The 11957-nt window shown below is 48.7% G+C and overlaps 1 protein-coding gene across 1 annotated transcript in view; it reads left to right on the forward strand.

Annotated features, from left to right (window-relative positions):
- The window catches only part of USP21 (ubiquitin specific peptidase 21), a 46991-nt gene extending 37895 nt beyond the window's left edge, over positions 1 to 9096 (forward strand). The window contains exons 11-13 of the mRNA XM_060257121.1: positions 2765 to 2872; positions 3228 to 3342; positions 8460 to 9096. Coding sequence (XP_060113104.1) covers positions 2765 to 2872; positions 3228 to 3342; positions 8460 to 8550 — 314 coding nt within the window. The 3' untranslated portion in view covers positions 8551 to 9096. The remainder of the gene's footprint in view (positions 1 to 2764; positions 2873 to 3227; positions 3343 to 8459) is intronic.
- The last annotated feature ends 2861 nt before the right edge of the window (positions 9097 to 11957 follow it).

Consider the following 11957-nt stretch of genomic DNA (forward strand, 5'->3'; position numbering starts at 1 on the left):
TGAGATTCAAGCATTAAAGTCTGGAACTGTGCTAATTGCTCTGAGAGGCTTTTCACAGTGACCGCCATGTTATCTCAGCTTCCTCAACCTCCCCTCCTTTTCTTTGATATTATTGCTTATTTAAGCTTGCTTATCTTTAAGCCACTTATCTTTTCACTCTGCTCCTCCGTATGTTAGACGTCTCGCAGCCAGTTTCGATGACTCCCGCTTTTAATTACGTTGTTTTACAGCTTGTATCTTTGTTTTCTTAGGGAGAGTGGGGACGAGGCGTCCGAGTCTTAGCGCGTGCGCATTGCTCTCAACCGCCGAATGCCCATGAGTTCTTGTATTGTGAGAAAGGGAGAAAAGTACTTCTTTCTCTACTTTCTCCATCCCATGCATTATCTTGTAAACCTCTATCATGTCACCCCGCAGTCGACGTTCCTCCAAGCTAAAGAGCCCCAAGCGTTTCAACCTTTCTTCATAGGGAAAGTGTTCCAGCCCTTTAATCATTCTAGTTGCCCTTTTCTGGACTTTCTCCAATGCTATAATATCCTTTTTGAGGTGCGACGACCAGAACTGCACGCAGTACTCCAAATGAGACCGCACCATCGATGTATACAGGGGCATTATGATACTGGCTGATTTGTTTTCAATTCCCTTCCTAATAATTCCCAGCATGGCGTTGGCCTTTTTTACTGCAAACGCACACTGTCTTGACATTTTCAGTGAGTTATTTACCACGACCCCGAGATCTCTCTCTCTCTCTCTGTGTGTTTCTGACCAAGAGTCCTGTGTTTCTCTGAAGCTTATGCTACCATAAAATGTGTTAGTCTTAAAAGTGTCGCTGGACTCTTTACCACCTTTCAGATGTGTTGAACGATAAATTTATCTTTGACCCTGAAATGCCTCTTGCTCCAAGGACAGCTGTCAAGAGTTTTGAAAACTTGGCTGTGAATAGATTCTTTTCCCAGCCTGCGGCAGCTTTCTGGGTCAGCCTGGACTGGTGTAGGCCAAGGGTCTTCTGGCTAACTTCCTCTCTCTGGATGAGACAAGTGGTGGATCCAACCAACGAGGGCTTTTTCTGTAGCAGGACGACACCTTCGCTGATGGAGCCAATCCTCCTGGAGCTTACAGGACTCTTTGTACAGGGCCTTCTGTAAGATCTTGGAGGATTGGCTACATCAGAGGGGCGTGGCCTAATCTACAAAGGAGTTCCTGCGACAAAAAAAGCCCTGCAGCCAACACGTGGGAATACGGATGTTCTGACCCTGTGGTCAGAAACAAAAGAATCAGGTAAAGAGGTAATGGGAAAGACCTCCACCTAGGACCCTGGAGAGTCGGTGCCCAGTCTGTGTAGCCAAGACTGCAATTGAAGGACCCCGGTTCAGTATGAGGCTGCTTCACTTGTTTAAGTGTAGTGGTTAAGTGCCAGTTTGGTGCGATGGTTAAGTGTGCGGACTCTTATCTGGGAGAACCGGGTTTGATTCCCCACTCCTCCACTTGCACCTGCTGGAATGGCCTTGGGTCAGCCATACCTCTGGCAGAGGTTGTCCTTGAAAGGGCAGCTGCTGTGAGAGCCTTCTCAGTCCCACCCACCTCACAGGGTGTCTGTTGTGGGGGGAGGATATAGGAGATTGTAAGCCGCTCTGAGTCTCTGATTCAGAGAAAAGGGTGGGGTATAAATCTGCAGTTCTTAAAAATAACAGCTGCCAAGCACATCTTTGGTGCCGGGAGCCTGACGGACAGCTAATTTGATTCGCTGATCTGTCAGGTGCATGCTTCATTTTGGGCAGGAGTTCACAGGAGCAGAGTTCCGGAACCTCTAAATGTTATTGTGCTCTTCCTTTTTTACCCCACCCCACCCCAAATACTTGCTTTTGGACTCCATTGTTCAAACCCTTTGTGAGAATGTTTCTGAACACGAAGATTTAATTGTTATAGTGACAAAATAACTAATGAATTGTAATAAGTAACTTTCTAATATTTCCCCCCCAAAATGACCAAAACATAGAAAGCAGACAGATGGAAATCTTCCTCATGCCACTGTGGCCACATAGGAGAAAGTAATTTTAAAAATATGATGGGAGAGTAAGGTGTTGACAATGATAATTCCGGAAGCATTTGAAGGTAGATGCTGAGCTGATATCATTTAGTACACCTTTTGGTGATGTTAAGAGCCCCGTGGCGCAGAGTGTTAAAGCTGCAGTACTGCAGTCCTAAGCTCTGCTCAAGACCTGAGTTTGATCCCTGGCGGAAGCTCGGTTTTCAGGTAGCCGGCTCAAGATTGACTCAGCCTTCCATCCTTCCGAGGTCGGTAAAATGAGTCTTCAGCTTGCTGGGGGGAAAGTGTAGGTGACCAGGGAGGCAATGGCAAACCACCCTGTAAAAAGTCTCCCGTGAAAACATGAAAGCAGCATCACCCCAGAGTCGGAAGCGACTGGTGCTTGCACAGGGGACCTTTCCTTTTCCTTGGTGATGTCAGGAGTGTGTGGCATATGGAAATGAGTTGTACTAATGAGCTCCGGCAGCTCTTTGTCTACAAAATGACCCCTGGTCAGTTGATTTGCGAAGCCCTTACAGAAGCCGGGCTCGTTCCACAGCCGAGAGCCATCCTCTTATCCTCTGTCTGCCGTTCTTGAATTATTTTGAAGGACAAGGGCTAGTGGGTGTCAGCACAGGGAGACATAGCTGCCCAGTGTCCAGCCAAGGCCTTCCACGCAGGCTTCTGCAGCAGTCTCTCTGCCATGTCTTCCAAGCGGTTCCTTAACAACCCTCGTCCCAGATCTGAACCGCTTCTCCACCACCCGCTACTCCATCAAGAAATGTTCTGTGTACGTGGACTTCCCCCTCCAGCAGCTCAACCTGAAGGAGTTTGCTAGTGAAAAAGCTGGTGAGTGGAGCTTGGGTGGGCGTGCCACATCTGGCAGGAGGAGTGGGGCAGCTCGGAGCTGTTGAGCTGTCCCCTGTGCCCTCCTGTATGCCAGGCTCCAAGCCCGCTTGGGAGGGAAGGTCTTGGGTGGCAGCAGTGGATGCACTTTCTCTGTGCTCTTCCTGGAAGGGGTCCCAGGCAGCACTGGTGCTGCTGATGTCACTTCCGTCGCTGCCTGCCCTGTTGGAGTGGCCCAAGCTTGGCTCTCTTTGGCCACGATCTGGCCCTGTTGCTGCACTTTCCTCGGGCTGCCAAGGCAGAGGAGGTCTGAAACTTGGCATATTCTTGAAATGCCTTCTCTCCACCTCTGTCGCAGGAACCCCCGTGTACAACCTCTACGCCCTCTGCAATCACTCCGGCAGCGTCCACTACGGCCATTACACAGCCTTCTGCAAGGACCAGTCTGGCTGGCGGGTTTACAATGATTCCAGGTAAGCCAGGGACACCGAGTTGTACAGAAGCCTGTGGATTTGGGGGAGCATAGGGGAAAGTGCGCCCTCCCCCGGACGGCCAAGCGAGCCTGATGTTGTCAGATCTCAGAAGCTAAGCAAGCTCAGCCCCAGTTAGTATCATTGAGGGGAGAGCACCAAAGAAACGCAGGGGCACTACGCAGAAGCAGGCAACGGCAAGCCACCTCTAAACGCCTCTTGCCTCGGAAACCATGTGAGGTTTCTGTAAGTTGGCTGCGTCTTGGCGGCACTTCTTCCCCACCCCCCAATCCCCATCAACAGTGCCCTGATTTGAATGGCCCAAGCTAGTTTGGTGTAGTGGTTAAGTGTGCGGACTCTTATCTGGGAGAACCGGGTTTGATTCCCCACTCCTCCACTTGCACCTGCTAGCATGGCCTCGGGTCAGCCATAGCTCTAGCAGAGGTTGTCCTTGAAAGGGCAGCTGCTGGGAGAACCCTCTCCAGCCCCACCCACCTCACAGGGCGTCTGTTGTGGGGGAGGAAGGGAAAGGAGATGGTGAGCTGCTCTGAGACTCTTCGGAGTGGAGGGCGGGATATAAATCCAATATCTTCATCTACCTCACAGGGTGTCTGTTGTGGGGGAGGAAGGGAAAGGAGATTGTGAGCCGCTCTGAGACTCTTGGGAGTGGAGGGCGGGATATAAATCCAATATCTTCATCTACCTCACAGGGTGTCTGTTGTGGGGAAGGAAGGGAAAGGAGATTGTGAGCCGCTCTGAGACTTCGGAGTGGAGGGCGGGATATAAATCCAATATCTTCATCTACCTCACAGGGCGTCTGTTGTGGGGGAGGAAGGGAAAGGAGATTGTGAGCCGCTCTGAGACTCTTCGGAGTGGAGGGCGGGATATAAATCCAATATCTTCATCTACCTCACAGGGTGTCTGTTGTGGGGGAGGAAGGTAAAGGAGATTGTGAGCTGCTCTGAGACTCTTCGGAGTGGAGGGTGGGATATAAATCCAGTATCTTCTTCTTCTTCTTCTAACCCGATCTCACCAGATCTTAGAATCTAAGCAAGGGTCAACCCTGATCAGTACTTTGATGAGGGATGGAGCTTTTGTGTACAAGCACACTTCCTCAGATACATTGAAGTGGAAGACAGCAGTTCATATACAGGGACAGCTGCCTCTAGGTGAACTATGTTGGCCTTAAGTGTGCCGCTGGACTCTAACTTTTTCCCTTTCAAGGGCTCTGAACTGCTTGACTGCCGTAGGCTCTCCTGTCCTGGGGAAGCTTTTATTTTCTGTATCCCCCCTTCCCCTCAAAGAAGTTCCGGTCACACCCACGCTTTCTTAGGAATCAAACCGGGTTTGTTTCCCCACTCCTCCACTTGCAGCTGCTGGAATGGCGTTGCATCAGCCATAGGTCTCCCTGAAATAAGGATGTTCATCCGTATTTCAAGTTTTTTATTAAGTTTAAGCAGAAGGGGAGGGGGGAAGAGGGAACAATACCAAAGAAAAATAAAGTATACACGCTGCAGTTGTTTCTACTACGGAAAAAGCTATAAGATTCATTATGCCTGCAGGCTACCATGTCTTAACCAAATATTACCATTAAGAACATAAGAGAAGCCATGTTGGATCAGGCCAATTGCCTGTGTCACACAGTCCAACACTCTGTGTCACACAGTGGCCAATATATATATAAATACACACACACACACACTGTGGCTAATAGCCACTGATGGACCTCTGCTCCATATTTTTATCCAATCCCCTCTTGAAGCTGGCTATGCTTGTAGCCGCCACCACCTCCTGTGGCAGTGAATTCCACATGTCAATCACCCTTTGGGTGAAGAAGCACTTCCTTTTATCCATTTTAACCTGACTGCTCACTAATTTCATTGAATGCCCACAAGTTCTTGTATTGTGAGAAAGGGAGAAAAGTACTTCTTTCTCTGCTTTCTCCATCCCATGCATAATCTTGCAAACCTCTATCATGTCACCCCGCAGTCGATGTTTCTCCAAGCTAAAGAGCCGCAAGCGTTTTAACCTTTCTTCATAGGGAAAGTGTTCCAAACCTTTAATCATTCTAGTTGCCCTTTTCTGAACTTTTTCCAATGCTATAATATTCTTTTTGAGGTGCGATGACCAGAATTGTACACAATATTCCAAATGGGACCGCACCATCGATTTATACAGGGGCATTATGATACTGGCTGATTTGTTTTCAATTCCCTACCCGGTTCTCCCAGATAAGAGTCCGCACACTTAACCACTACACCAAACTTGCTAGAACCTTGTACTAATTTGCTGCCATTCACAGGTTTTACCAAGGGCCTTAATCCACTCGGCTCTACTTATTGCCCAGTTAACTTAAGCATATTGGCTCTAATTAGCCCTTCCTGACAACTAACCACCACCCCCAAACACACACACACACACACACACACACCTATATGTACTGGTTGGCAGGCTATTTCAGTGTATCAAAAGGTATGCTGTACCCAGAATTAAACTAAAAGGTGTCACTGGGTTCAAACTTTGTTCTGTGTGTATCTGAAGAAGCGTGCATGCACACGAGAACTTATACCCAGAATTAAACTTCGTTGATTCTAAAGGTGCCACTGGACTTCAACTTTTGTTCTGAGGTACCAGTTCACCATAACCATTAAGGCTAGAAACTTGTGGGGTTTTCCCCCCCAAAAGAAAGTAGGGGAGGGAAGCAAATAATACTGAGAATCACAAGATGGTGAATTCTGCATCCATTGTTAGTTTGCACCAGGGCTTTTTTGGTAGCAGGAGCTCCTTTGCATATTAGGCCACACACCCATGATGTAGCCAATCCTCCAAGAGCTCACAGAGCTCTTAGTACAGGGTCTACTGTAAGCTTCAGAAGGATTGGCTACATCAAGTGGGTGTGGCCTAATATGCAAAGGAGTTTCGGCTACCAAAAAAGCCCCGGTTTGCAGGTTTTCTGTGTTCTGTGAAAACATGGCAGCCACGAAACCCTGCTTTTAAGGGACGGGAGTCAATGCCCAGAGTAGGCCATGGCAGCCCTTCCAGCATGGCCTCAGCCTCACGTGTGCCCCAGGGCTAAAGGCTGGATGTTCTTGGCCCAGGGCCTGCGGGCAAAGGTGAAGAGACAGCTCTTCCTGGCTAAGCAGCTTACGCTTCTATATCTGGCAGCGTGTTCTCTGTGGAAAGCGGGAGAGAGCAGACTAACCAAGCCATCGATGCGGCACTTGAACAACAACGCACCCCCAAAGCCTGTTTTGAGTCTGCCCTTCTCGATCACAACCCCAAAGCCTATTTTGAGTCTGCTCTTCTCGATCACAAGCGTTTGTGTCCAGTGTGCCAGACTAGGGTTGCCAATCCCCAGGTGGGTTTAGAAGGAGAAGAAGAAGACTGCAGATTTATACCCCACCCTTCTCTCTGAATCAGAGACTCAGAGCAGCTTACAATCTCCTATATCTTTTCCCCCCACAACAGACACCCTGTGAGGTGGGTGGGGCTGAGAGGGCTCTCACAGCAGCTACCCTTTCAAAGATAGAGTCTCAGAGCAGCCTACAATCTCCTTTACCTTCCTCCCCCACAACAGACACCCTGTGAGGTGGGTGGGGCTGAGAGGGCTCTCACAGCAGCTACCCTTTCAAGGATAGAGTCTCAGAGCAGCCTACAATCTCCTTTACCTTCCTCCCCCACAACAGACACCCTGTGAGGTGGGTGGGGCTGAGAGGGCTCTCACAGCAGCTACCCTTTCAAGGATAGAGTCTCAGAGCAGCCTACAATCTCCTTTCCCTTCCTCCCCAACAACAGACACCCTGTGAGGTGGGTGGGGCTGAGAGGGCTCTCACAGCAGCTGCCCTTCCAAGGACAGTCTCAGAGCAGCCTACAATCTCCTTTACCTTTCTCCCCCACAACAGACACCCTGTGAGGTGGGTGGGGCTGAGAGGGCTCTCACAGCAGCTACCCTTTCAAGGATAGAGTCTCAGAGCAGCCTACAATCTCCTTTCCCTTCCTCCCCAACAACAGACACCCTGTGAGGTGGGTGGGGCTGAGAGGGCTCTCACAGCAGCTGCCCTTCCAAGGACAGTCTCAGCGCAGCCTACAATCTCCTTTACCTTCCTCCCCCACAACAGACACCCTGTGAGGTGGGTGGGGCTGAGAGGGCTCTCACAGCAGCTACCCTTTCAAGGATAGAGTCTCAGAGCAGCCTACAATCTCCTTTCCCTTCCTCCCCAACAACAGACACCCTGTGAGGTGGGTGGGGCTGAGAGGGCTCTCACAGCAGCTGCCCTTCCAAGGACAGTCTCAGAGCAGCCTACAATCTCCTTTACCTTCCTCCCCCACAACAGACACCCTGTGAGGTGGGTGGGGCTGAGAGGGCTCTCACAGCAGCTACCCTTTCAAGGATAGAGTCTCAGAGCAGCCTACAATCTCCTTTCCCTTCCTCCCCAACAACAGACACCCTGTGAGGTGGGTGGGGCTAAGAGGGCTCTCACAGCAGCTGCCCTTTCAAGGACAACCTCTGCCAGAGCTATGGCTGACTCAAGGCCATTCCAGCAGGTGCAAGTGGAGGAGTGGGGAATCAAACCCGGTTCTCCCAGACAAAAGTCCGCGCACTTAACCACCACACCAGTCTGGCTCTCTCCTTCTCTCCCTGCCGATTTCCATGCTGTAGGGGAGATGATGCAGAGAGAATGCCTGTTCAAAGGGCACTCAGTGAATGTTCAGGGTCAGCAAGGGCACAAAATGCACAAAAAACCGCGTGAATTACTTGAGTAGGCACTTTCAATTCCTTATTAATAATGTATTTTTTCACAACTTACTCGTCAGAACAATATATTCTGTAACATTGCATATACTTATTTTCTTGTAATCAAAAACATCCATACACATATCTCTCAAGTAGGGGCTTCAGAGGGGTTTAATGCCACAGGAGTCCATCCTCCTGAACAACCATTTTCTCCAGGAGAACTGATCTCCAGTTTGGAGATCGGCTGTCATTCCAAGGGATCTCCAGGCCTCCCCTGGAGGATGGCAACCTGAGCTGCTAGATGAATCCAGCAGTGGAGGGCAGCTCCAGACGCCCGTTCTCATCCCTCCTCCTTTCCTTTTTTTTCTTCTTTCCTCCCTGGCAGAGTGTCTCCCATCAGCGAGAACCAAGTCCCGTCTAGCGAGGGGTACGTCCTTTTCTACGAGCTGGACGACGCCTACTGGAAGAAGCAGTAAAAGTATTGAGCCCAGCACTTCGGCCTGCTGCCCTCGTTACCTCAGAGACTGGTGCTCGGGTCTTTTATTTAAAAGGAAAAAAAAAAGAAAAGCAACAAAAAAAAAACCCTAACAACAAACAACACTGTGTGCGGCTTGTTTCTAAGACTGACCCGGTTTATCCACCCCGCCTACATATATCCCTTCATAATATAATGTTTTTTCCTCATATCGTATTTTTGAGGCAAGACCAGGGAGGAGAAGGGGGAGCAGCCGGATTAGGGTTGGGGGCCTACCAGGCTACGGTTCGAGCGGGCGAGGGTCCGTACAGGGGTCTGGAGAGACCAGGCCAACCCGCTTCCGACTGTTCATCCCCAGTGCCCCCTCCCTGCCAGGGGAACTAATGCCCATTTCTCCCCCACTCCGTTGGAGACGGCACCGACCACTACTGATTTTAACGACTCTGTGACTTTGTACATAAAGATGGCTTTGTACATAGGCGATGGCTGAAAAAATTAAATGAAGAGGATGAGATTTTTTTTTGTGAATAAATTTACTAAAAAAAAACCCCTCACCAGTATTTTTCTCGTTTGTTTCATAGAATCATAGAGTTGGAAGGGACCTCCAGGGTCATGTAGTCCAATCCCCTGCACAATGCAGGAAACTCACAAACACCTCCCCCCAAATTCACAGGATCTTCATTGCTGTCAGATGGCCATCTACCCTCTGCTTCAAAACCTCCAAGGAAGGAAAGCCCACCACCTCCCAAGGAAGCCTGTTCCACTGAAGAACCGCTCTAACAGTCAGGAAGTTCTTCCTAATGTTAAGCCAGAAATTCTTTTGATTTAATTTCAACCCATTGGTTCTGGTCCTACCTTCTGGGGCCACAGAAAACAATTCCCCACCATCCACTATAAGACAGCCCTTCAAGTACTTGAAGATGGTGATCCTATCACCTCTCAGCTGCCTCCTCTCCAGGCTAAACCTCCCCAGCTCCTTCAACCTTTCCTCATAGGACTTGGTCTCCAGACCCCTCACCCTCTTTGTCACCCTCCTCTGGACCCGTTCCAGCTTGTCTATATCCTTCTTAAAATGTGGTGCCCAAAACTGAACACAATACTCCCGATGAGGTCTTACGAGAGCAGAGTAAAGCGATCCCATCACTTCACGTGATCTGGACACTATACTTCTGTTGGTATAGCCCAAAATTTCATTTGCCTTTTTAGCCACTGCATTACACTGTTGACTCATGTTCAGGATATGGTCCACTCAGACCCCTAGATCGGGTAATAAGGTCTCTGGAGCAGCATTGTTAGCTCTGCAGAATTACCGCTTGTGGTGGGTCGATGCGCTTGATGTCTGGAATGGTGCATCTTTGAGCATGGGCAGAGTACTTTCTCTCCCCCTACACACACCCAGGGAAAAGAATCAGGAAGGGTCAAAAGTGTCTTACTTGATCCCAAGTACCATTCTTTCGTGAAGGGAACCATCTTTCATTTAAAAAGAAGAAAAAAGGTAGGCTTCTATACCCCACTTCAAGGAGTGGCTTGCAATCGCCTTTGCTTCCTCGCCCCACAACAGACAGCTCGTGAGGTAGATGGGGCTGAGAGAGCTCTGAGAGAGCTTGTGACTGACCCAAGGTCACCCAGCAGGCTTCATGGAATTTGGGAAGGAAACCTGTTTCTTCAGCCACTCTTAACTGATACACCACTCTGGCTGTCTTGGACGTGACCTCTGACCTCTGAGTATGCAGGACATGCCTTCCTCCTCTTGCAGGGGGAGGGGCCATGGCTCAGTGGTAGAGCATCTGCTTGGCATGCAGAAGGTCCCAAGTTCAATTCCCGACATCTCCAGTTAAAAGGATCGGGTATTTGGTGATGTGAACGTCCTTTCTCTCCCTAAGAGAGCGGCTGCGAGTCTGCCAGAAATCAGTCCAAGTCAGCTTATTTGTGAAACATGATGCCTCTGACCATATGTAGAGTGCTATGATGGATTCGATAGTTGTTAAAAGTACCTGGGCAATTTTGGGATATGCTGCTATTTCGAATGAGAGATGTCCAGAGACTTCCAGACTTCCTAGAAATTATGGTATTTTGACCTATATGTGCATCAGTTTATGGGAGCTCTAATTCCAAATGGAAATAGAGATTTCCTACAAATTTTGGGTTAAGGTGGTACTTCTTACTCCTGCGTGTACTGCTCAGTATGAATGAATTCTGTCTTTTATGGAGGGTTGGTTTGTCAGTGGCTACTAGCCATGGTAACTAAAGGAAACCTCCATGTTCAGAGGTATTAAACTTCTGAATCTCAGAGCCAGGAGGCAACACTGAGGGAAGATCTTGGCCTCTCTGCCCTGTTGTTGGTTGTCCGGAGGAACTGGTTGAGGCCACTGTGTAAGATAGGATGCTAGATGGACCACTGATCTGATCCAGCAGGGTTATTCTTATGTTCTGTTCATTATATCTGGCCAAGAGTTTTGTGTCACCTGGAAACTTGTGCATTCCTTCTCCCAAAAGACAATGCTTTGGGCTTTGTTTTGCTGTGGGCTTGAAGGCTGATAAGAGGCTGGGGCAACCGTGTTTGAAAAATAAAACAGTTGATGTTGGTTGCTGGGGAAATTGTCGCCAGGGCCCAATTAATACATCTGTTCCCATGGGACAAAGGAACCCCAAAGGCAACTGTCTCCCTCTGGTCTCTTCACCGATTCTTTTGCTGAAACTCTCTGGTGTGTTTATAAAAAGTTCTCCTCCCTGCATGGTAACAAGTGGCTTCTCTGAGATTCTTACAAGTTAAAATATAATTGTCTTGGATAGAGGGTGCAAGAAGTTCTAAGCAGCCTCCTTAGTTCCACTGGAAAAAAAATCCAAGATCGTCGTAATATCCTTTATTGCGACCAACCCAAATGATGTGAAAATAGGTTCAAGGGTTTGAGTTCTCCAGAACTCTTCATCAGCCTCCTGAATGTTAAGTAAAACAAGAGTAAGATGAAGAAAAACACTCTTTGTAGCTCCTGCTTTCTTTGCTTGCTTCTTCCTGCATCTATCTTTCTCTATTTACTTCATTTATAGTCAGTCTTTCTCTTCCCTGCAATAGAAATAGGAAGCAGCTTGCATTGTTGTCCATTTTGTTCTCACAACAGCCCTGCGACGTAGGTTAGACTGTGGAGATTTGGGGGTGGGGGTGGAGCCTGGGAAGCTTATACTCAGAGAAAAAACTACGTTGGTCTTAAACTGGGGTGGCCCAACTTGCTTAGTGTAAGAGCCTCATAGAATAAGCATCAAACATTTGAGAGCCATAAGACGTAAACATCATATCTTGGAGGGAGGGAGGGAGGAAATAGATGGTTGGAAAGAGAGGCGGAAAGAAAGCAACTTTAAATGCATTCTCCAAGGTGCCAGCTGGCTTGGTTTGGAGAAGGGATTTAAAGA

Source organism: Heteronotia binoei, chromosome 1 (genome assembly GCF_032191835.1).
Source record: "Heteronotia binoei isolate CCM8104 ecotype False Entrance Well chromosome 1, APGP_CSIRO_Hbin_v1, whole genome shotgun sequence".
In the NCBI taxonomy this organism is placed as follows: Eukaryota; Metazoa; Chordata; class Lepidosauria; order Squamata; family Gekkonidae; genus Heteronotia; species Heteronotia binoei.